At 39.2% G+C, this 25,439-nt stretch overlaps 1 protein-coding gene across 2 annotated transcripts in view; it reads right to left on the bottom strand.

Annotated features, from left to right (window-relative positions):
* Positions 1–1,023: 1,023 nt before the first annotated feature.
* Positions 1,024–25,439, bottom strand: part of ZNF143 (zinc finger protein 143) — a 32,520-nt gene continuing 8,104 nt past the window's right edge. The window contains exons 4-16 of one of the 2 annotated variants that reach the window (XM_008151045.3): positions 24,570–24,653; positions 23,962–24,045; positions 21,695–21,891; positions 21,078–21,152; positions 19,676–19,795; positions 18,395–18,470; positions 17,418–17,543; positions 14,190–14,369; positions 11,998–12,225; positions 9,748–9,896; positions 7,701–7,862; positions 3,353–3,499; positions 1,024–2,010 (exon numbers count right to left, since the gene is read on the bottom strand). In XM_008151045.3, coding sequence (XP_008149267.1) covers positions 1,927–2,010; positions 3,353–3,499; positions 7,701–7,862; positions 9,748–9,896; positions 11,998–12,225; positions 14,190–14,369; positions 17,418–17,543; positions 18,395–18,470; positions 19,676–19,795; positions 21,078–21,152; positions 21,695–21,891; positions 23,962–24,045; positions 24,570–24,653 — 1,712 coding nt within the window. In that variant the 3' untranslated portion in view covers positions 1,024–1,926. The remainder of the gene's footprint in view (positions 2,011–3,352; positions 3,500–7,700; positions 7,863–9,747; positions 9,897–11,997; positions 12,226–14,189; positions 14,370–17,417; positions 17,544–18,394; positions 18,471–19,675; positions 19,796–21,077; positions 21,153–21,694; positions 21,892–23,961; positions 24,046–24,569; positions 24,654–25,439) is intronic. The other variant, XM_008151046.3, reaches the window with a different exon arrangement.

Here is a 25,439-nt window from a genome sequence, read left to right as displayed (position 1 = left end):
AAGAACCTGATCCAAGATAACGTTTATCTATATATATAAAAGCCTAAGCAAGCGGTTGGCCGACCAGCCAACTGGCCGGTAGCTATGACATGCACTGACCACCATGGGGGCAGGCACTAAACGCAGGAGCTGCCGAGAGACAGCAACTTTGCAGAGTGCCCTCTCTCGCTCTGGGCACTCCGGGACCCCTCGGGGGATGTTGGACTGCTGGTTTCTGCAGGATCCCCGCAAGCCAGGCCAAGGGACCCCTGCTCACTCCCCAGACGCCCTTTGAGCCCTGGCACTAGCTGGGGAGGGATCACGGAAGGTTGCCTCCAGGGCGTGTCTGGCCTGTCTTGCCCAGTCCTGCTCCACTGGCCACATTCTAACTAATTGACTTTCAATCTGCACGAGTCTGTGCACGAGGCCTCTAGTATTAATTAAAACAGCTTGACTTTTTTCCCCTTTTTTATTGTAAAGCTGGAAATGAAAACCAGCCACATGTCAGCTCTCTAGCAAACAAAGCATGGTGAATGACAGCAACCAAGTGATTGTTGCAGGACAACCCTCCACCCCCCTTCTTTTTTTTTTTTTTTATCTTTAGCTGAGTTTCTGACATTAGAGATGGTTTTTTAAGTGCTCAGATCATTAGGTAACCAAACACCAAAGCTCATCTTGGTAATCTTTGCCATAAATTATCATCTGAGAAGGCAGCTGTGGCGTGGTGAAATATACACTGGATTTGGGAGTCAGAAAGTCTGGGTTCTCAAGTCCTTGCCTTGCCCCTTCACAGCTATAGGCCTGGGTAAGACACTTAACTTCTTTGGAACTTCAGTTTCCTCCTGTACAAATATGGGATTGTAAATCCCATATATCTCACAAATCTGTTATGAGTACATAAAAATGTATAGAATAGTACTTATTCGGTGCTTGATCTACAATATACTCTCAATCGTGTGTTGGGTTATAATCTATTACATTTGTGGTATTTTCTGTAACAGTTCCCCCCACCCCCATACCAATTTAATAAAACAAATATAAAGGTAACATTTTAAAAATTGCTGTATTCAAAATAATAAACTTTAGGGTAAATAAGCTTTAAAACAAAAGTACATAAGCAAAAAAATAAATAATTTACACCAACCCACTAACCTTATTTTCAGAGTAAAGCCATTTCCAATTACAGCACTGTTATCTGGGCTCCAGATTGTGGTCAAACTTTGATAGTGCATTTTTTTTTAAAACAGTAACAAAAACATGAACACTAAGTAAAGTCTTTAACAAAACCAAAGTACTGGATTTAGCTTTTTAATTTTAAGTAACCAAGCTTTGTAATTTTATACATAATCCAATGTAGTGCTAATATAATTAGCATTTCAGCTTGAAGAGTTGGTAATTAACAGGAATGGAAGCCTTAGTGAACAGTCTTCAAACCATGAGACACAAATAAAAACAGACAAATATACAGTAGAACAAAAGCTGCAGACACTCGACTAACTGGGGGAAATATTTGAAGGCTTTACATTCTTTATTATCCATGATGGCTTTTGGAATTATGATTGTGTGACATATAGAACCTTTGACATTTTAGATATAGCCTTTATTTGTATTTGTTTTTTCACAGTAAGTTTAAAATCCACCCTAAGACTCTGTAAGACTTCACTGATCTTACATAAAGACTCTAGGAGTCTGCAATGTGATAAAAGATTAATGTGAAAATTTACTGGATTGCCCTAATTTCATACTTCCTTGTACACAATGAATCAATTTGGAAATCTATTTCAAGCGTTATATACACAAAAGTGTCAAGAATAAAATGTTCTCCACTCTTGCATAAAAATGTGTACAGTGTTGAGGAATGGAAAAGTTATCATTTTCCTGGGCCCCGGGCTTCCCGGGCTCTGCTGCCTGGAGATGAAAGGCTCCCTGGCTTTATTGCTCTCAGGATTAGTCATCCAGCCCTGGTGTTTCTCCTTGTTGGATCCTGGATGCTATTCTGATGGCTTCTTCCAGAGATGGCTGTTCTCCAAGCTGAAACAGGAACATACACAAACCCACAATCAAGATAATGCCAAAGGAATCTTATATGCCAGAAGTGGGATTTCTGGCACCTGGGCTTGTTAAACAACCTCCACTGATTCTATCAGTAAGAGAAAATAAAAACAAAAACAAACCCAATTCCTACAGGGAAGAATAATACTGTTTCTTTATTTAGGATTTTGATAAACTTTTGAACATGCAAAGGACAAAAGATAGTCATCTTTTCCAGGGGAGATAATTTAGAGAGCTTCCTGAGCCCTTGGTCCATGCCCATAAGCTAAATTAAAACCAATGGCTGGTATTTTCATCAGTGTGTTCTTTTTAAATCTTCAACTGAGGATATTTTTCCATTGATTTTTAGAGTTAAAGAAAGAATATACTATTCTTTGGTCAATAATATACTATTTTCTCCTGTTTACCTGTTACATTTTAATTAGACTCCAGGACCGAGAGAAATGCATTGATTGGTTGCTTCCTGCACGAGCCCCAACCAGGGCCAGGGCCAGGGAGGAGCCTGCAACCCAGGTACATACCCTAGATCAGAATCGAACTCAGTACCCTTCAGTCTGCAGGTTGAAGCTCTATCCACTGAGCCAAACCAGCTAGGGCCTAATTAGATTTTTATTCCGATAGTTAAGATAGCTGGCTTGATGCATATGGGATACATACTAGAAGCTTTATTTTTCTCACTAAAAATTCCCCTAGAACAGTGGTCGGCAAACTCATTAGTCAACAGAGCCAAATATCAACAGTACAACGATTGAAATTTCTTTTGAGTCAAATTTTTTAACCTTTTGCACTCGGATGTCGAGATTAAAATTACTCTTTGAATGTATCAATAATTTGAAATATAAAAAAATCCAAATAAATAAGTTTGTATGAAAAGAAACTCCAGTTTTTTATTCTACTGCCGCGCTTTGTAAAATCTGGGGTATTTAAAAAATTAAATCCCGAGTAGAATAAAGGAATGAAGAAAAAAGCAAGCGAGTGCAAAGGGTTAAACTTAAACTTCTTCTAACGCCACTTCTTCAAAATAGACTTGCCCAGGCCGTGGTATTTTGTGGAAGAGCCGCACTCAAGGGGCCAAAGAGCCGCATGTGGCTCGCAAGCCGCAGTTTGCTGACCACGGGAATAGAATATGCAAAGTTAGTAAAGAACAAAGTGTTGGTCTCTTTGAATCTACCTGAACACAGCAATTTCCTTAAAGTGGCTAAGTGACACAGGTTATTCTGTGTCCCGCCTCCTGTAAAGGTTATGCATAAAGCACAGTGTACAAGGTTGAGCGGTACGTGTAGTGCTGCTGTTGATGGAAGACAGCTGCCTCTGGACTCACCTGAACTGCAATCTGGGTACCATTGGATGTTGCCACTAAGGTCAGAGGTCTGGTTTCTGTGGTCACTAAGTGATGGCTGTGCTGCTGGTGCCCCATTTCTGATGATGCAGTGTGGAATGCTGCCAAGTCCTGAGCCACAATTGCAACCTAAACCAAAAAATACACAAAAGAATTAAAACTATAATTTAAAAAATATTTATTGATTCCAGAGAGGAAAAGAGAGGGAGGGAGAGAGAGATAGAAACATCAATGATGAGAAAAAATCATAGATTGGCTGCCTCCTGCACACCCCTTACTGAGGATTGAGCCTGCAACCTGGGCATATGCCCTTGACTGGAATCGAACTTGAGACCCTTCAGTCTGCAGGCCAATGCTCTATCCACTGAGCCAAACCAGCTGGGGCTAAAAACTATGATTTAAATAGGTTAAAATCCGTTCAATGAAAAGGACTGTCTTCAAATTCAAAAGGAAAACTCCCTTCTGACCACAGAGCTGCAGAAGCCTGAAGCTGAAGAGACCTTCCTTATATATTGTCTGTTCTGGACTCCTCTTTTGAAGATGCTGAGGCTCAGAAAGAAGGGATTTATCCAAGATTATGGAGTGAGGCAGTGGTAAATCAGAGTAGAAGATACTGGAGAAGTGGATCCCTATCACAGACTCTATTACTCAGGGGAGACGTGACTGTGCCTGGGTTCTATTACCCCTAAGTGGATGCTGGGAAAGTTACACATGTGGAATAATTCAAATATCAAATGTTTATTTATTTCCACATTTGGAGCAATGGTCAATAATATACTATTTTCTCCTGTTTACCTGTTACATTTTAATTAGACTCCAGGAAAACTGAAAGGACCAGTAGCATTACTGACAAACAGCAACATACCTTGTTACACTCATTTCCTATTTTAGATGCCATGGAATCTTTCCATATTGTTGCTGAAGCATCTATCCAGAGCGGTTAAAAGTGCTTTCATGGCTCTTAAACCACAAATGTAGCTCTTTCTATGTAGCTAACATGGAAAATGGCATCAACTACTTCTGTTATATGATATTCTAAAATTTTTTAAAAATATATTTTATTGATTTTTTACAGAGAGGAAGGGAGAGAGATAGAGTTAGAAACATCGATGAGAGAGAAACATCGATCAGCTGCCTCCTGCACACCCCCTACTGGGGATGTGCCCGCAACCAAGGTACATGCCCTTGACCGGAATCGAACCTGGGACCTTTCAGTCTGCAGGCTGATGCTCTATCCAATGAGCCAAACCGGTTTAGGCATGATATTCTAAAATTTTGCTCAGCCAAACTCAGAAGAATAGATTAAAAACTAAAATTTCTGTTTTTCTTGGCCACTAATCCACTAAAATGCGAAGTTGGATCAATCCCAGCAATGTTTCATAATCTAGTAACAGAATTTGGCCCAGCAAGGGCAGTGATTTATATTGGACTAACCCATACTGCAGATAACTATCATAAACTGTGGACAAAAATAGGAAAAAGCAACTGTCGAAGGCACTGAAGAATGAGGAAAAGCAGGCAGAAACTGCAGGGGAGTCTCAAAGAAAGGAAACCATGTTGGGTCACACCTCTGCTGAAATAGCTTTTTCACTGAGACCATTACCCAGTCTGAGCAGCACAGGGCAACTTAACATATGAGATAATGGAGTCTAGGTCTACCAGAATGGCTATACATTGGGAGGAATATTTTAGAAAGGAGAAAACCAGAGGGGGACCCCCTCCAAAATCTACATATAAACTCTTCTCAACTCCTTAAGACCCCAGAACTGCCAGTGTATCGGGAAGTTCCAATAATTCTGGTAGAAAGCAGCAGCTGGAAGTCTGAAAAAGCGGAGATTTCAGCAACACTCACCACAGGAGAGACAACATTAGTTTCAATCCTGCCACGTTAGAGGGGCTGGACTACAAATAATGCTAAAGCCTACCCTTCAGATAATCCACAGGTGGAGTCTGAACACCCCAAGTGGATCAGCAACATCTGCACAATGGCCTATAGCTGCAGCAGAGAAGCAATGGCCGCAGCTGGTCCTCACGTGGAACCTCCCACCCTTGTGATATCCCTAGTGGCTGGAAGCAGACAGATTCCAGTCCAGCCTCCAAAGCCTTGTCTTCTGAGAATTTTCCTATCTCTCCAGAGAATTGTCCTAGCCCACAGGCTACAGATAAGCTGCATAAGAATGTTTGCTTTAGGGTCACTATCTTTCTGGACCTGCAACTATAATTAGTACAAGGTATATTTACCCAAGCTGAGTTATAAACCCAACCAAGTATTCTAGAGCCATGGAAATGGCTGCAAACTGATTAGGTGAGACCATTCTATAAGACAGCCTGAAAACTGTGTTGTTTTGTGTGTTTTTTGCATAAGGTATAATTAGCAAACAACAAATAAGTACCCATCTTAGGTGCTCTATTGCATTTTGACAGATACATCTGTGAAACCGTCACCTAAAACAAGATATAGTACAGTTCCTTCATATTCCATGCCACCAATGGAATATGAAGGAACTGTCCTTCCCAAGCCAAGCAGAACTTTCTGATTTCTATCGCATGGATTTGTTTTTTTATATTTCATATAAGTGTAATCACACAGTATGAATTCTAGTGGAATTTCTGGTCAAAGAGCAGAGGTATGTTCGACTTTATAAGAAACTGCTAAACTGTTCTTCTAAGTGGTGGTATCATTTTACACTCCCACTAGTGTATATGAATGTTCCAGTTACTTCACATCTTCGCCAACATTTGGTTTTAAGTCTTCTTTTATTTTAGCCATTTACCTGTGTCTGAAAAGGTATCTCACTGTGATTTTAATCTGCACTTCTTTAATGACTAAAGATGTTAAGTACTTTTTGTGCTATTGCCAGTCATCTTCTTTTGTAAGGGGTCTGTTCAAATAAGCAATCAAATGTGCTCTTTTAAAAAACTTTATTTATTCTGCTCATTTTTAATGGACTGTTCATGCTTTTATTATTGATTTGTAGAGGATTTCTTATATATTTCCAATACAAGTTCACTGTCAGATATATATTATACACACACACACACACACACACACACACACACACTGTGAATAACTTTTTCCCAGTTTGGCACTTTTTCTTAATGCTATCTTTTGGTGAGCAGAATTAATTTTGATGAAGTCCAATTGATCAGTTTTCTCTTTTGTTAGTACATTCTGTATCCTAAGACATCTTTACTCTAAGGCTACAAAAACACTCAATTTTCCAGAAGTTTTAAGATTCTGAGTTTTGTATTTCAAGGTGTAGAAGAACTTCAACTTTGTTCTTTTTCAATATTGTTATGGCTTTTATAGGTCATCTGCATATTCAGGTAAATTTTAGAACTGAATTATCTGTATCATCAAAAAAGGCTGCTGAAGTTTTTATTATGATGGTATAAACTCTATAAATGAATTTACGAAGAATGAGAGCTACTAATTTTGACCGACTTTCCCTGAACAGGGTAAGGTAGCTGCAGTGAAACTTAACATTTCCTTCAGCATTGTACAAGAACAGTTTTTAAATGTATTAATCAATATCATGAGGAAGCTCTCTATATAATGAAACAGACTTTCTAGATATATTAGTATATTATAAAAACAAGGTAAAGAACAGTTTACTACCATAAAAAAAGGAAATAGGGAAAATGACTGTATTTGTTTGTATATGCTTCATGAATCACTGGAAGAATACACAAGAAACTAGTAAGTATGGATTATTATGAGGCAAGAACTAGGTTAATGCAGGCAGGGGTGGGGAGACTTTTTTTGTAAGGTAACGTTTATTGGGTAAATCACAGAGGCAGAAAAGGTAATTCCCAGAAGAAATGGGCTCAGGAAACAAGTGATGGAGGTAAAGGAAGGGCCCTTGGAACGTGGGCGTGAGGGAAAGGGGAAGGCGTATTCCTGGACTCCTGGGAGGGAGAGTGCCCGAAGGAGGATTTTTCAATGCATGCCTGTACATACATTCTGATTTTTGAACTATGTGAATATATTATATATTCAAAAAATTAAATTTTGCAAATGAATTTTCCCCTAAGGGTCTGAGGATGCTGATGATTGTAGGAAGAGCTATCATTAATGAACACTTAATGGGCTGAGTAGTTTAAATGCATTATCTCAATCAATCTTTATGTCAGTCTTATGGGCCAGATGCAACACTCCTATTTTACAGACGATGAAAACAGACTCAGAGGGTTATATAACTTAGAAACTGTAAAACAGGGATCAATCTAAAGTTTCTGTTCTTAACTACTATATCACACTGTACATCTATTTAACAATTTTGATATTGACATGTTTTGATTGATATAAAGGAAGAAAAAAAGCAATTACCTGCTGCCCTTCTGTACCCTCGGCAGTTACCATAGCAACAGAGTGTGTCCCTGCTGAGGAGATGACTGCATCGTGAGCAGGGACTGTGATGGGCGTGCCATCCTGCGTTACCATTGTGATGGTATTGCCAATGGCTTGCATGTCAGCTTGAGATATGTTGACCTGCAATACAATGTATTTGACAAATCAGTCAATGTTTCTTGTTATATTTGACAACCTTTATGAAGGACTAGGCCTAACTCTTGTATAAATCTACTCTGAGGAGAGCAAATGAACACCTATTTTAGAAGGAGGTCATCAGAAAATTGAGTATTTCTTAAATACATTTTCTCCTCTCCATCTCTACTGCCAATTTAGACCCTTACTTTTCTCTCATCTGACTTTCCACAAATGCTTCTTTCCAGGTATCCAGTCTAACCCTTCCCTAATCACCCTCTACCTTGATATCTTTCTACAAAAACAAATTTCAATATGCTCCCTGCTTAAATGCCCAGTGACTCCCCATCACTACATGGCATTTGTGACCTTTCATGATTGACCTTTCACAGCCTCTCCAGATACTTCTTCCAAACCAGCCTCCACCACAACTAACCATTTGCAGTCCCACACAGTGTCATATTCTATCATATCTTCATGACTTTGCTCTTTCCTTCAATCTCTGCCTTGCAAACTCATATTTTTCATGATCCAACTGAATAGCCATTCTCGATAAGGGCCTCCAAGATTCCTTCAGAAAAAATCATTTACTTCTTCCTCCAGACTGCCACAGCAATCAACTATATACCCATCTTTATGAGACTCTAGAGGCCTGGTACATGAAATTCGTGCACTCAGCGGGAGCGGGTCTAAGCCATCAGTTGGACATCCTTAGCACTGCTGCAGAGGCAGAAGAGGCTCCTGCCACCGCCACTGTGCTCACCAGCTGAGCCTGGCTTCTGGCTGAGCAGCACTCCCCCTGTGGGAGTGCACTGACCACTAGGGGGCAGTTCCTGCATTGAGTGTCTGCCCCCTGGTGTCAGTGTGTGTCATAGCGACCAGTTGTTCCACCGTTAGGTCGATTTGCATATTAGCCTTTTATTATATAGGACTAGGGGCCCGGTGCATGAAATTTGTGCACAGAGGTGTATGTCCCTCAGCCCAGCCTGCACCCTCTCCAATCTGGGACCCCTTGAGGGATGTCCGACAATCCAGGACTTCTCACAATCCAGGACTGCTGGCTCCCAACCGCTCGCCTGCCTGCCTGATTGCCCCTAACTGCTTTTGCCTGCCAGCCTGATCATCCCCTAACCACTCCCCTGCCAGCCTGGTTGCCCCTAACTGCCCTCCCCTGCAGGCCTGGTCCCCCCCAACTGCCCTCCCCTGCAAGCCTGGTCACCCTCAACTGCCCTCCCCTGCTGGCCTGGTCGCCCCTAACTGCCCTCCCTGCAGGCTGATTGCCCCCAACTGCCCTCCCCTGCAGGCCTGATTGCCCCCAACTGCCCTCCCCTGCAGGCCTGATTGCCCCCAACTGCCCTCCCTTTCAGGCCTGGTCCCTCCCAATTGCCCTCCCATGCTGGCCTGATCGCCCACAACTGCCCTCCCCTGCCGGCCATCTTGTGGTGGCCATCTTTGACCACATGGGGGCGGCCATCTTATGTGTTGGAGTGATGGTCAATTTGTATATTACCTCTTTATTACATAGGGTTATTTTAGATACCTAAATCTCAAACAAAATTCTTATGATATGTTACTTAGTCAACATGTGTTTCACATGCATCCATTACTTTTCAAGCCCTTAATTTCACTGTGGTAATGACCTTCATCACCTTGCCTTTGAACTATACCAGTAACACCATCTGAGTTCTAGAGTCATAAACCTTCTCTCTACTAATCTCTCTGCATGTAGACTCTTTCAGCAGGCTACTGAAAAACCTTTAGGAAAGCTAGCACTGCCTACAAACTCAAGTCTTGATATTCAAGGATTTCCTCAAGTGGAACCTAATCTGACTTTCAAGCCCAGGTTCAGAGAAATATTATTAAACTTGTTCGGCTTTTGCTGCATACTTACATGCTGAGTCCCATCCTGGGATATGAGTGTAACTTGTTGACTCAACCCAGACTGGGTAACCGTGGCTACTTGTGTAGACACAACATCATCCCCTTCTACACCTGTGACATATGTGATCTGGGGCCCTTTAAGAACATCTTCACCTTGACCTGTTTAAAACAAACGAATCATTTATTTGACCAATCAACCAAGATGCTAAAAAACAGAGGACATTTTAAATATTATAGAGAAACTTATACAAATTAAAGTAGATGCATTATAGTCTACATAATAAAAATGGTTTCCAGCACCTCCTTCCAATTCTTCTAACTCCATTTTTGCAAAGTAAAAGCAAATCAAAGCAGACTGAACCAAACCTTTCCACATCAAAGTTAAGTGTTTTAATTTTGGGAAACTTCTCTTATTCTCTTAGTTGGAGTAATTACCGATACTACACATGTATGTTGGGGCAGTGAGTGGGGGAACTATACAGGAAGACTTGACTGGCAAATAATCCTTCCACTATGGCAATTTCTTAGTCACTTAAGAAGCTGTTAAAAATGATAAGACAATCTTCATAAACATTAACCACAAATCTGAATGGTGTGTAAATGCAAACTACAAATACTAAACTGATTGCAAGTCATCAGTACACAATGACATCATTGTGTAAAGACAATGTAATGGCATCTTATCTGGTCTAAGGTTAATCATTTAATAAGTGACAGAATAGGAACCACCATCCACTTCTTTATTTCAAAAAGAACCAGCAAGTAAACAGAAATTTCAATAGTCCATTACTGCAATACTTGGCAACTAGGAAGATTTCTGACCCCTCTCTTCTATCTTTTTCCACCTCAAGGGCATGTGCCTTGGTTGCGGGCACATCCTAGGTAGGGCCTGTACAGGAGGCAGCTGGTCAATGTTTCTCTCTCATCAACGTTTCTAGCTCTCTATCCCTTTCCCTTTCTCTCCGTAAAAAAAAAAAAAAAAGTCCTAGAGCCTAAGTTTGACACCATGAAAACCTGTTTTCTAACTGCAAGGATTCAGCAGTTGTAATATTTAACCATGTACCCTTACAGTGCTTTGGCTAGAAAACAATATAGCATTCAAGACTGAGGGGTTTATTATTTTCTTACTATCATGTGACAGATATCTGAGAAGACAAATTAGAACCACAGAGAATCATTTGAGCAGTAAGTGATCTGTTCTTTCCATTACTCTCCAACCAACATTTTCACCTAAATGTTTGTTTGTTTTTGTAAAATATTTTTATTGATTTTAGAGAGGGAAGGAGAGGGAGAGAGAGAGATAGAAACATCAATGATGAGAATCATTGATCGGCTGCCTCCTGCACGCCCCCCACTGGGGATTCGAGCCTACAACCTGGGCATGTGCCCTTGGCAGAATCAAACCGGGGATCCTTCAGTCTGTAGGCCGATGGTCTAGCCACTGAGCCAAACCGGGTAGGGCCACCTAGATGTTTTCAATGCTTCATCAGTTGTTAAGACTGGGAAAGGTTTTTTGTATGTTGTGTTTTTTTTTAAATTTCAAATTTACCTCACTTAGGAGGTATTCAATGAAACATTAAGATAATCTATAAGTTGTTTTTTGTTTTAGAAAAATCTATTCATTTTCCCTATTTACCCAAGCTGTTATTTAACTGAAATGACAGAATGTAGTTCTCCGAAGTATTTTTTCAATAGTTTATTCTTAATGAAATGAACGTTTTTGTCTCCTACAACACTACCTAACAGCACATGAATCAATTGTTATTTGGGAGTGCTTCACTGCCCTTATGATTAAGATCAACATCCTTAACACACCCCTGATCTAGCTGCCCCTGCCAGGCTCTCCAGCCTCATTTCATGCCACCTTCCCAGACAGAAGTGCCACACTGGCCAGGCTTCTCTCAGTCTCTAATTTACTTTGCTCTCAAATGGGTTTTTTTCCATGTGCCAGTCCCTCTATTGGAAATGTTTCTTTTGGCCTTTGCTCCTTCCCCCCTCCGGCCCCCCCTGCCTCTCCACCTAGTTAATACTCTAGATCTCTCCAAAAATCACTTCCTCAGGGAACTTTTCTCTGATGTCCAGTCTAGAGGGAAGCTTCCTTCTTATACATCCTGAAGTACTTTCTTTGATAGCACTCACCACAATTGTAAATTGTATGGTTGTGTGATTATTTAAATGAAGCTCTATCAGTTGAGAAAAAACTATAAGTCATAAGTTACTGTTGATTCTCAAACACAGAGACACTAGACAAAATCCTCACCTGGGGGAGGCTCAAAGAAGGCTTCCTGCTCCTCCTCGATTGGCTCAGTGTCGTTGTGGGCGGTCCGTTTGTGCATGGCCAGCGTGGAGATCTGCTTGTATGTCTTCCCACAGTGGTTACAGTTGTAAGGTTTGGAATGAGTGTGAACAACATGATGTTTATACAAACTGGAATATTCTGTAAACCTTTTGTCACACCCAGGGACTGTACAAACATATGGCTTTTCCCCTAAGTAAAGAAGGGCCAAAAACAAAACAAAACAAAATAAATCAACTTTTACACATGAAGGCATAATCATTCCATACCTTGTGGGGAGGGGGAGAAAAAGGGGCCTATAATGGCAAAAAGTAGTAGTTTCCAAATCCCTTTCTATCCTATCATGAGGCAGCTCACAAGAAAAGACTCCCTAACAATGCTTTTGATTTGGTTAAAAAGGTAGTCTGCACCTTGAGTGTCATCCTGTGTCTGAATACCACTTTCCCCTTAATTTCAAGGGATGAGAAAATTAAGGATGAAGATGTTGCCCAGTTCAACTCTAAGCTTTTTTGATAAAACTGTAATCTACCTATAAGTAGATAATCTAGATATGATTAATGATATGACAATAAATACAATTATTATTATAACTAATGCAGTTTACTGTAAGGATTTTATAAACATCATAGACCGGCTGTCTCCTGCACTCCCCCTACTGGTGATTGAGCCCGCCACCCAGGCATGTGCCCTAACTGGGAATCGAACCATGACCTCCTGGTTCATGGATTGATGCTCAAACACTGAACCACGCCAGTGGGGCAAAAATGAAATATATTAAAGTTATAAAAGGAATGCAAATTATATGATCAAAATATAATTTTTCTTCTAACCTACACTCACCTTTTTAAGTCTCTTAGGGTTTTATAGGCAATTTTCCACTTTCTTAGAAAACACATTATCTTAAGCATGCAGGGAAAATAATAGCAATAACACATAACATACAATGCAAGCATAAGATAAAACTGTATCAGAAATATGACTCCAGAGAGGGGAGGGGGGGAAAAAAGAAAAAAAAAAAAAAAAGAAATATGACTCCAGTATACCGTTTGTTCTCTCATCGAGACTCACATGCAACTTAATATTTTTTCCTTTCACAGAAAAATGCACCCACAACACTTATTATAGTGGTTTTTTAATATCTTTCAATACCTCACTTCAAATATTCTAAATGACCTTGATCAGTCTCTTTGCTTACGGTCTCATGTCCCTTTAATTTCTTTTTAAATTACTGACTGAGTGATTTTGTTTTCTAAGAAAGCAAATTTCCTTTAAATTCTCTTAAAGCTTCCACTCTGCCCATAGCAATATTCAAACTTGTTAATGACACTGTTCAAAGGAAAGGAATTGCTATTGATCCTTGAAAATATATCCAGAAATACCCAGGGGTCTTGGAATGCAGCCTGAGAAACAATGACTTAAGCAACTGAAGCTCCTGTCTGCAAAAATGTCTTTTAATTTTGAGTTATCACAATTTACTCTTATTAGTAATAAAAATATTTTAAAATTTCTTGTAAAACTAATGCACATTCTGCTCTACTCTCCCATTCCATTCACCTTTCCATTCCCACCCACCAAAAATACATCCACAACATGGAGCATCAAAATTACAAACATTTGTGCTACAAATGGGCCAAACTGACTCCTGAGGAGGAAGAGATTTTAAACAAAAAACGATCAGAGAAAATTAAGAAACATGATGAAAGGAAAAAAGAAATGTCAAAACCAGCAGTCTTCTAGAGGAGCAGTTCCAGCAGCGGAAGCTTCTTGCCTGCATCGCTCCAGACAGGCCAGTGTGGCCGAGCAGATGGTTATGTGCTAGAGGGCAAGGCCTGGAAAGGCAAATACATCCTCTTCCCTCCTATCTTAGCTCATGTAATAAAGGTGTTTATTCTTTATTTATTGATTTTTAGAGAGAGGAAGAGAGAGGGAGAGATAGAAACATCAATGATGAAAGAGCACAATATAGATCAGCTGCTTCCTACATGCCCCTCACCTTGGATGGAGCCAGAAACCCAGACAATGTGACCTAACTGGGAATTGAACTTGTGACCTTTGGTGCACAGGATGGTGCCCAACCAATTGAGCCACACCAGCCTGGGAAAGATGTTTATTCTGAAAAGAAAAAGTTAGAAGACCAAAAATTCAGAGACTGTTACCTGTGTGTATCCTCACGTGGTTTTTATAATTGGTTGCACTGGCAAATGCCCTTCCACATCCTGGTTCTGTGCAGTAATAAGGTCTTTCTCCTGTGTGTGTCCTAATATGTACTTTTCTGATATTTGATGTCGTAAAAGACCGACCACAGCCTTCAAAATTACACTTAAAGGGTCTTTCTCCTGAAAATGCACAAGGGAATAAAGTAAATGATACAAAAACACATAAAAAATTATAATGTCTTATTCTTTAATTCTGCTTAGGGTCATGCTCAAGGTTCTAGAATTCTTGTATGTGAGCTTCCCTTTCAGATTGTTTCTTTACACCCACCCACCCCCAAACAGCATTTTCTACTATAAACTTAAATTTACATAGGAAAACCTGAACAGTATTCAAAGCTCATCACTGATTACATAACTCCCCATGGAATCATTCAGATGGGCATATTAAAAAATAAGTTGAGAAAAGCAAAGAAAGAAATGTCATAAAGAAACACACACACAGAGGAGTCAAAATAGGGTTAAGAACAACCCTAGATTAAGTTAGAACAACTCTACTTTGCCAGCTATAATCCTTTCTTCATATGGGCTTTATACAACATCAAAACCCAAAGGGCCTTTAAACTGTCAATCAGAAAACAGCCTTTGTTTTTTATTCCCATGTGCCCTTTTCTTGGATGAGCTCAAATAAAGCAAACAACTTCTGGGAATTAAAAAAAAAATCTCTCTCTCTCTCTAAATGTGTGTGTGTGTGTGTGTGTGTGTGTGTGTGTGTGTGTAGACAGATGAATGAAGGGTTTGACTCCCAGCCAAGGGCATGTACCTCATTTTCAGGTTCGGATCCCTGCCCTCTCAGGGCAAGTGCCAGAGGCAACCAATCCACATGTCTCTTTCAGGTGGATATTTCACTCCCCCCGCCCCCCCCCCCCCCGCAACCCTCCCCCCGTCCCCTGCCGTCTCTTCCCTCCCTTCCACCCTCTTTAAAAATCAATGGGGGAAAAAAAATCCTCTAGTGAGGATTAAAAAATAAATAAAATAAATTAAAAACAAAAAGGAGCAAGAGCCTCGGCCGGGTTGGTCAGTTGGTTGGGCGTCATCCCACACACCAAAAAGTCATTGTTTTGATTCCTGGTCAGGGTACATGCCAGGGTTTAAGGCTTGATCCCCAGTGCAGGGCATGCAAGAGGCAGCCAATCGACGTTTCTCACATCAATGTTTCTCTCTCTCTCTTTCTCCTTTTCCCTCCCTCTCCCTAAAATCAATAAAAACATAAAAAAATATTTAGCCAAAACCGGTTTGGCTCAGTGGATAGAGCGTTGGCCTGCGGACTCAAGGGTCCCAGGTTCGATTCCGGTCAAGGGCATGTACCTTGGTTGCGGGCACATCCCGAGTAGGGGGTGTGCAAGAGGCAGCTGATAGATATTTCTCTCTCATCGATGTTTCTAACTCTCTATCCCTCTCTCTTCCTCTCTGTAAAAAATCAATAAAATATATTTAAAAATATATATATTTAAAATAAAATAATAAAAAGAAGCAGGAATCCTTGATCCTTTCTTTAATGAGAGTTCTGTTCAATACATTAACCTAAGGAGAATAAAGAGTTTATCTTGGTTAAATCTCTTCTCCTCTCTGGCTCAAAAAATGACCGCTAATGTTTTCCCAGCTCAAATGTTTTAACTCTGTAGCACCTTTCTTTGTTTTCGCTCTGAAATCACTTGTTTATAATGGCAGTTCCTAAAACCCCTTACTCAATCTAACATTTTACCAATGAAAATACTCATAATTTAAAAACCACATGAATATGTAGTGTGCTAAATGAATACTATCAAAGAAATTACAATTCTGATGTTTGGATCAAATATTAATGGAACTAGTTTAATGGTTTTATGTAACTTTATATAAAAAGTTGGCATTATGCCGAAACCGGTTTAGCTCAGTGGATAGAGCATCGGTCTGGGGACTGAAGGGTTCCGGGTTCGATTCCAGTCAAGGACATGTACCTTGGTTGCGGGCACATCCCCAGTGGAAGGTGTGCAGGAGGCAGCTGATCGATGTTTCTCTCTCATCGACGTTTCTAACTCTCTATCCCTCTCCCTTCCTCTCGGTAAAAAATCAATAAAATATATTAAAAAAAAAAAAAGTTGGCATTATATAGCAAATCCAAATAGAATTTGCAGGAGCTTGGAAACACTTGCTTCTGGTACAACGGATAAAAGTAAGTGCATAAATGAACTAGAAGCACAGATCTACAGCTTTGTTCCTGAACATTATAAAGTAAAGCCAATTTTAGATCATATTTGAACTAAAAGTTAAATTTTAATGGCTGGAAGAATCCTCCAGGAAAATCTGATAAACTATTTCAGAATGCTTAGAGGTATTTGGGGACAAACTTACACTTTATTTAGAACATCTGAAGTAAATCTCAAACAAAATTCTTAAGATATGTTACTTAGTCAACACCTTATAATAGCATCTCTCATCAATAGTTTCTGAAATTCTTCCAGCTCTAATCCAAAGCAAATAATTACCTTTATAACACCAATTCTACACACAGGAAGAGAGCAGAGGAGAGGGAAGATAAGGGGAAAATGCTGTTTTAGAAAAGGAGAGAAGAAAATTTTAAGGGGAGGAGAGATGATCACAAGGAAATAGTAAGCCTTTCTTTCTGTGGGGCTGTTAGGGGCTCAAACACTTTTTTTTTTTTTTTTTTTAGCAATACTACGTTGCTATGAGAAGCAATACTACGTTGAGAAACAACTGGGTGCCTTAGGTTCTGGTCTCAGTTGAGCTACTAAGTATATGTGTAATCCTAGGTAAATAAGCCTGTTACTTAGATAATCCCTTTCGATACTGAGAGTTGGTGGTCTAGGGCAGCGGTTGTGAACCTTTCGGACCGCACGGACCACCAGGTGACTGCTGGTCTAGGGCCACTGTTAACCTTTATTTGGGATATGGACCCACTTGAGAATCTAACAAAGTTATGGGTCCTCATCCTGAAAAGAAGCATACCTGTGAAAACAGCAAATGGCATGGAATTTCAGTTCAAAAGAAACCTTGATGATGACTCCCTGAAACTCTTTCAGAGACTCCTTCCCCAAGTCCCCTCTCTGCAGGTAAGGACTGCCTAGACCTAGGTCGCCAACCTTTCGGACCTCACAGACCACCAGTGGACCGCGGACCACCGGTTGGCGACCGCTGGCCTAGACAGATTTGTTCACACCAGTACTGTACCTGTATGAGTTCTGATATGTTTCTGTAGATCTCCTGAAGTTTTAAAGGATTTAGTACAATTATCTTCTGAACACCGATATGGCTTTTCTCCTGTATGAGTTCTGACATGACTTTTTAATCCATAACCTTTAAGAAAAATTTAAAAGAAATTTAATTACACAAGACCCCTCTAACCATGCCCGTTGAGATTAAGTTATTGAAAAATATAGTCAACACTAAGGCTATAATACTAGGCAAGCACAACAAAATAACTACTGAACATGTACAAGAGGCCTGGCCAGCGTGGCTCAGTGGTTGAGCGTGGACCTCTGAACCAGGAGGTCACGGTTCACTTCCCAGTCAGGGCACATGCCTGGTTTGTGGGCTCAGTCCCCAGTGTGGGGGTGTGCAGGAGACAGCTGATCAATGATTCTCTTTCATCATTGATGTTTCTATCTCTCTCTCCCTCTCTCCCTCTCTCAAATCAATAAAAATAAAAAATAAAATGTACAAGAGTATGATAGCTCAGGATTGTCATGCTGGAAATGCAATAGTTTCATCTCTGTCTAGAAGAGGATGTGTCTTTTTAAAAAGTGTTCCCATCTTAGTAGATGCTCATAACTCATAACCCAAAAACCTGAAGTGGAATCGAGACATAGAATGAGGTACCCGTCCTGGCCCTGCTGGATCTGTCCCAGTTCCCCAGGTTTCCCTAAGGTCTGTCCTAATGTTAAATTCTATGCTAGCTTTTATTTTTCCCGCTAAAATAAAGCAGGGTGTGGAGTGAAACACCGAACAAAGTAGGCAGAAACAAAATAGGCCTGAGGAGAAAAATGGGAACAAAGAGAGAATAGAGCGCAAAGGACAAGAGGTAGCTAAGGGACAGACTGAAAAACTGGTCATTGTGTGTATGCTAATTCAGACAAAGGCAAGGGGTCAGTTCCTGCCTCAGGTCTGCCTCTGCTTGACTCCTAAGTGAAGCAAGTTCATGTTTTTACCTGTTGCAAATGCTTTCCCACAGCCAGGATGCTCACACTGATAAGGCCGGTCTCCTGTGTGTGACCTCTCATGAACCTGTCATTAAAACACAAAATGATTATATTTCCTTTAGGCATTTCTCAGGTAGATGGTCTCAACATAGACCTATTTTTTTTCACTGCTGAATTATTTTGTTTTTTTGTATGTTTAGAAAAGCCACATGCACACAAAAAGATAACTTTTCTCAAAAACTACAGTCCAGGAATTCTCAATATAGACCAAAATATTCTATGTTAAGAAGTACTCATTTTAAATAAGAAACAGGAAGAGTGGAGGTGTGAATTTTTCTAGAGTGCTCAAAGGTGTCTGTTTGGAACACTGCATGGTGAGAGCCAGGAGCAGAGTGTAGGGAGAGGCCTCCCAATGTAAGGTTAAGATACAGAGGCTGCTGCTTGCCTCCATCTGAGGCAAAGCTTCACCGCTGACTAGTAGTGTGGCCACGACACTTGCCTATTCTAAGCCTTAAATGCTCTCTGTAAAGTGGGGACATAAACAGTATCTACCACAGAGTGCTGCTGTGACAAATGAATGATCATGACAGTGGCCAATATTTATTGAACTTATACCACATTACAGGCCATACTTTACATGTATAGTTTTATTTAATTCTCATAACTACTCTACAGGAATATACTTTATCATTCAATTTTATAGATAAGGCAAATAAGGTACTAAGAGGTCAGGTAACATGTTAAGGTTACACACTGCTAAGTAGTAACGCTGGGCTCTGAGGCTGCTACTTCAAATATGCTAAACGCACACTTCCTGCCACATTGTAAGTTATTCAGTAATTGTCAGCTATTATTTTTGAGTTATGGTATATCGTGTTTAGCTGCAATGAAAGTACTTGGCCTATATATTTGGACAACAGGACAAGCTAACAACAACTTTTGCTAGATTTCAGCAAATCACTGTTAACAAAGTGATTATATATACTGCTCATATAATTTTATAAATTTCACATTTGACAAAAATGTATTCAAATACATAGAGTACTTACCATGTGCCAGTATGTAGACAGAGATGAAGTAAACATAGTCCAAGCCCTCAAAAAGTTGACATTTTCTAAAATCTGCATAGGCTTTTGTGTGTCTTTGTGTGTGTGAGTGTGAGTGTGAGTGTGTGTCTATACCTTGATAAGTGAGGGAAAACAATGGCATTTGAATGTTACAAATTTATCATGTTGGCATGTAATGTCATAGGTATTCTCATAACTAGATCCAGCATTTCTTCATATATACCTTAAGATGATGAGCTGTTGTATATAATTTTCCACATCCATCATATTCACATCGAAACGCCTTCTCTCCACTCTGTTGAGACTTAGCAGTTACTCTTGTTGCATGCCCTTGTAAGACAATCTAGATGAAACAAAAAGTATTACTTAAATTGTTTACACAGAGATAAAATAGATGAAATTACTATTTTCCAGACTTAAGTCATCATTGTACGAAGACTTTATCATGCTGAGCCAGTTAGGCTAATTCCATTCCATGGCTGAAGTCAGTGACTCTGGAAGAAGTCGAAAGGAGATCCATGAGGAGTAGATAGAGCTCACAGATCTTCAGTAGTCCCCCCTTATCCACAGGGATACATTACAAGACTCTCAGTGGATATCTGAAACCACAGATTGGATGGGACCCTATATGCACTATGTTTTCTTCTATATCTACATACTTATGATAAACTTTAATTTATAAAATAGGCACAGTAAGAGATGAACAATAATAATTAATACAACATGTATAATATACTATAATAAAGTTATGTGAATGTAGTCTCTTTCTAAATATCTTATTGTACTGTAATCATCCTTCTTACGATGATGATGTTATGAGGTAATAAAGTACCTTATTAAGTTGAGAACTTTCAACTTTCCCTTAAAGGAAGCACTTAATGGCTTTTCTTTGTCATATCTAAATTGTCAGTATCACTGCTTTTGTGCTTTGGGGCCATTATTAAGTAAAATATTATTAAGTGTTTGAAAATATGATTAAGTGCATGAACAAAAGTACTATAGTACAATGACAGTCTATTTGATAATTGAGACAGCTACTAAGAGACTAAGAGGCAGGTAGTATATACAGCGAGGATACACTGGACTAAAAAATAATTCACATCCTAGGCAGGGCAGTGTGAGATATCATCATGCTACTCATAATGACACACAATTTAAAACTTATCACTGTTCACATTTTCCATTTAATATTTCTAAACTGTAGTTGATTGTGGGTAACTGAAACCACTATTAAGGGGGGGACTACTGTGTTACCCCTCTAGAAAAAAATGCCCAAGTATCATCTCCATTGTATGCAGGTATTCCTTGACATACTCAAGGGATATATCTATATCTATATTTATATATATTTTAGGAGGGAGGGAAAGAGAGAGAAATATCGATGTGAGAGAGACACATCAATCGGTTGCCTCCTGCACGCACCCCAACCAAGCCAGGGATCGAACCTGCAACTGAGGTACATACCCTTGACCAGGAATCTAACCCACAATCCTTTAGTCCACTGGCCAACACTCTAACCACTGAGAAAACTGGCCAGGGTAAGTTCCCTATTTTTGCTTTCATCCAAAAAAGGGCATAATAATGCTGAGAAAGAAATTCTTATATAAAAAAGTAGCTTTACATACCTGCATTTTTTTCTCTTGCTCATTTTCTCCAATCATTCCAGTACCTGTTATACTTTCACTTCCATCAATGGACACCTATAGGAATAAAATAAAGCTTAAAAAAGTTTTACATTCTGATAATTATTTAGACAGGGTGATAAGTACATGAAGGTTCATTACTGCTTATTTCTGTGTGTGAAAATTTTCATAATAAAAACTGGGAAAGTAACCTTTTAAACTGTATGAAAAATATATATTCAATAAAGGGGAAAAAAGCCCTTTCATGTAAAACTTAATTGAGACTTTCCTTCACCTTTTCCAATCTCTGATTTCTACTTCTTAATTCATAAGTTCTACTTATACTTTATTATTTCTCTTATGGCACTCACTCATCCTCGAATATAACTTTTATGAGTTACCCGTCACCCACTTGTTTTCTATAAGCTCTTATCACATCCCTTATTTTTCTTCCAATATTTCTTTCTAAACACTTCTTTTAAGATGCTGATCTTCTCCTTGATGCTGTCTGATTCTGACTCTGAATTGCCAGTTTCTTATCAGATACAGTATATTTTTTGTTTTCTTTTATTTTAATGAAAAATAAAGAAGGTTGTTCTTGACATTGTAAAATCATGTACCTTTGCTGCATACTGTTCCAAAGCACTGATGGTTTCAGGATCAATCGTGGCATCCCCAGTGTGCAGACCTGCCACTGTACCATCAGCCTGAATTGCTAGGATGGTATCAGACTGTGGGACTTGCACTGCATGGTGGATGTAAGCTGTGGTGCCGTCTTCCAGCTGAACTGCCTGTAATGCGCTCTGGTCATAACTATCTGAGGGAATGGAAGAGAATGGCATTAAATTAAAGGTAGTCTGATGAACAGTTACATATTTAAAAGAAGAAGGGAATGAAGTTTTACTGAGTAGTTACACTGAACCCTCACTCATGTGCTTTACATGTGCTATTTCAGTCAATCCTCATGATTCTGTGAGGCAGGTACATTTACCACCCCCACTGTACAAATGGGAAGTTGGAGGTTTTTAGAAGTAAAGTCACTTTCCATAGGAACCAGGAAATAAAATTAATAGTCAAAATCAGTATGTCAAAAAACAAGGGTCTGAATTCATGTCAATGTGACTCCAAAGTCCATGGTTTTTCTCCCCTTAAATAACCACACAAAGCTATACACAGCATTAAGAAATAGTAAATCTGTCCAACTAAAATGAACCCATGATTAACTCCCATTGCTAAAGAAAAAATATATTTTTAAAGATTATTTTTAAAAATTTATTAATTTTTAGAGAGAGGGAGGAAGGGAGGGAAAGAGAAATGAGATGGATAGATAAGATAGATAGATAGATAGAAACATCAGTTTGTTGTTCTAACCATTTATGTATTCATTGGTTGATTCTTTTTTTTTTTTTTAAATATATTTTATTGATTTTTCACAGAGAGAAAGGGAGAGGGATAGAGAATTAGAAACATCGATGAGAGAGATACATCGACCAGCTGCCTCCTGCACACCCCCCACCGGGGATGTGCCCGCAACCAATATACATGCCCTTGACTGGAATCGAACCCGGGACCCCTCGGTCCGCAGACCGACGCTCTATCCACTGAGCCAAACCGGTTTTGGCATTGGTTGATTCTTGTATGTACCCTGACCAGAGATCAAACCAAAACCTTGACTTTTTGGGATGATGCTCTAACCAACTGAGCTACTCAGCCAGAGCTAAAGAAAAATTTCAGAGCTTATTTTTCTCATCTTTAATTAAACAAATTTACTTACAAATTTAAGTATTCTAAAATTTAAAAAATTTCCCTAAATGAAACAATCTATATAAAGAAACAAAAATAATTTTTAAAAATTTCTGCCTTTGGTTTCACAACTAGTCTTTCTAAAACATGTTGCATTATTCTATAAGAAAATATTTTTTAAAGTAATAAAAATAGCTAGCATTTATTAAGCATTTACTATGTGACAAGTATTGTTCGAAGTGCTTTACATGTTTGCACATTCTTTCATCACAACAACCCTGTGATGTGAATCCTGATTATAATCCTCATTTTATAGGTGATGAAACTGAAGCACAGGGAGGTTAAGTAATTTGCTCAAAGTCACACAGCTAAAGAATAGCTGACCAAGATTTGAACCAAGATATCTTGCTGCAGAGCTGTGCTCATTACACCTATGAATTCCACTTCAAACCCCTTCCTGGTCCCTCGCCACATGAAGTTAATAAACATTAGTATTTTGCTCTATTTGCTTCAGATATTTTAATTTAGTTTTAACACAATAGGCAAAGAAGTTCTATTTAAGAGAGAAAAAAGCCAACAATTTAACTTCAAAATGTTTATATATATATATATATATATATAAAATCTTCACCCAAAGATATTTTTTCCATTGCTTTTTAGAGAGAGTGGGAGGAATGGAGGAGGAAGGAGAGAGAGAGAGAGAAAGAAAGAAAGAGAGAGAAAACATCCATGTGAAAGAGTCACATCAATTGGTTGCCTCCCACACACACCCCGACCAGGGCTGGGATCAAACCTGCAACCGAGGTATGTGCCCTTGACTGGGAATCGAAACCATGACCCTGCAGTGCTTGGGCCAATGCTCTAACCACTGAGAAAGACCAGCCAGGGCTAATTTCATATTTTAAAAGTAGCCTCTATTTGAAGTCCTTCAGGGAACAGGGACTTGTTATCCCGAATTGTTATAGGACAGCTCAAATTATCAGAAAGTTTTTCCTTAGATTGTGCCAAAATCCGCCATCTTGTATTTGAGAACAAGGATAATTCCTCTTTTATTGGACACTACTTCAGTAACTAAAGGCAGGTCTTATTTTTCCCACGTCTCCATTTCTTCCTTACTTTATTCACATTTCCAAAACTATTTTACCTTTGGAGGTATGGTGAATAAAGGCTGTAGTTCCATCTTCTAACTGCACGGCTTGACCATCCTCTAGACGTAAACTGTCCCCTGCTCGAGAACAATGCTTACATTTAGATCCCATGTTTTCTGATCATTCAACAAAAGAGTAAAATAAACCATTGAACACATTATAAAAACTATTCTTGCTCTATGGGTCCTTAAACATTAAAGTAATTTCAGAAAAGCTACTCTGAAGAAGTGTTTAATGGTAAAAAGATATTAAGATATTCCTACTTACATTAGGAATATGTACCAGGGAATAAGAAGAGTTGAAAGAAGAAAAAGAAAAAAGGGGGGAAAAAATCAGAGACATGTAGGATTTAGCTAAAATAATAGAAATATTAGGACTGTTGCACACTTATCTCAGAGTGCAGTCCAGTAAGTTCTTTTCTATTATTTTGCAAGAAAGTCTCAATTAAGTTAAAAGGGTTGTTATAAGCTCTATGTGACACCTACTGATCTTCCCTTTCAGAGGAGGACCAGAGATCAGGACTAAGTTTAAGTAGTAAGAGGAGCTTGAGGTAGCAAATACTGAAGTATGAAAGGCAGGAAGGTAAGCAGCATCAAATACTTACTGCTTTTAGGTATGGGTACATGTTGAACATAGGCAGCAGAGCCGTCTTCCAACTGAATGACCTGGCCATCTATGAGTTTTCCATCTGAAACAAATAAACATTTAAGCCAATAAATTAGCACAAACAAAAATTTTAAATTTTATACAATTTCAAAATGATTATCAACTATAAAAACATACACTACTTAAGATCATGTTCATCTTGATTCTTCCCTCAACGTTCTGAGGCAATTCAATAACACATCCAGTGATCCTACAGAAAGCAGAAAATCCTCCCTCAGCCATCCTTCCTCCCCTCTAATTTTCAATTAGACAAGTTCAAGAGGAAGAGCGGCTCATTTTAGCAGGCTATATGAGTATAACCTCTATATGCCTTTCAGAGCCACCTAGGAACAGTACTCTGACTAGGGGGAAGCTGAAGCTGGGAAAAATACATTATGTCAGTGTATGTGAGGACAGCTGTCATTCTCATACATGAATATATTTCTTTAAAATATTAAATAATAATTTGAACTAAAAAAGCAAGAAAGGTCTTACTAGAATTAAGTTGGGGACACTCCTTCCTCCCTCACTAATTTTGATACTCCACAGTATCTTCTGAATATCTCAAAGGGTGTCCCCAAATTATTAAAACAGTATTTAAGTTAAACTGAGCCCAGTCAGTGTGGCTCAGTTGGTTGAGTGTCCTCCCATGCACAAAAGAGGTCACTGGTTCGATTTGAGGTAGAGGCATGTGCTCAGGTTGCGGGCTCAGTCCCCAATGGAGGACATGCAGGAGGTAGCCAATCAATGTTTCTCTCTCTCTCTCTCTTCTCTCTCTCTCTCTCTAAAAATCCATAAAAACATATTCATTAAAAAAAAAATAAGTTAA

The sequence above is a fragment of the Eptesicus fuscus genome, chromosome 13 (genome assembly GCF_027574615.1).
Source record: "Eptesicus fuscus isolate TK198812 chromosome 13, DD_ASM_mEF_20220401, whole genome shotgun sequence".
In the NCBI taxonomy this organism is placed as follows: domain Eukaryota; kingdom Metazoa; phylum Chordata; class Mammalia; order Chiroptera; family Vespertilionidae; genus Eptesicus; species Eptesicus fuscus.
This window is presented reverse-complemented; position numbering and strand designations above follow the sequence as displayed.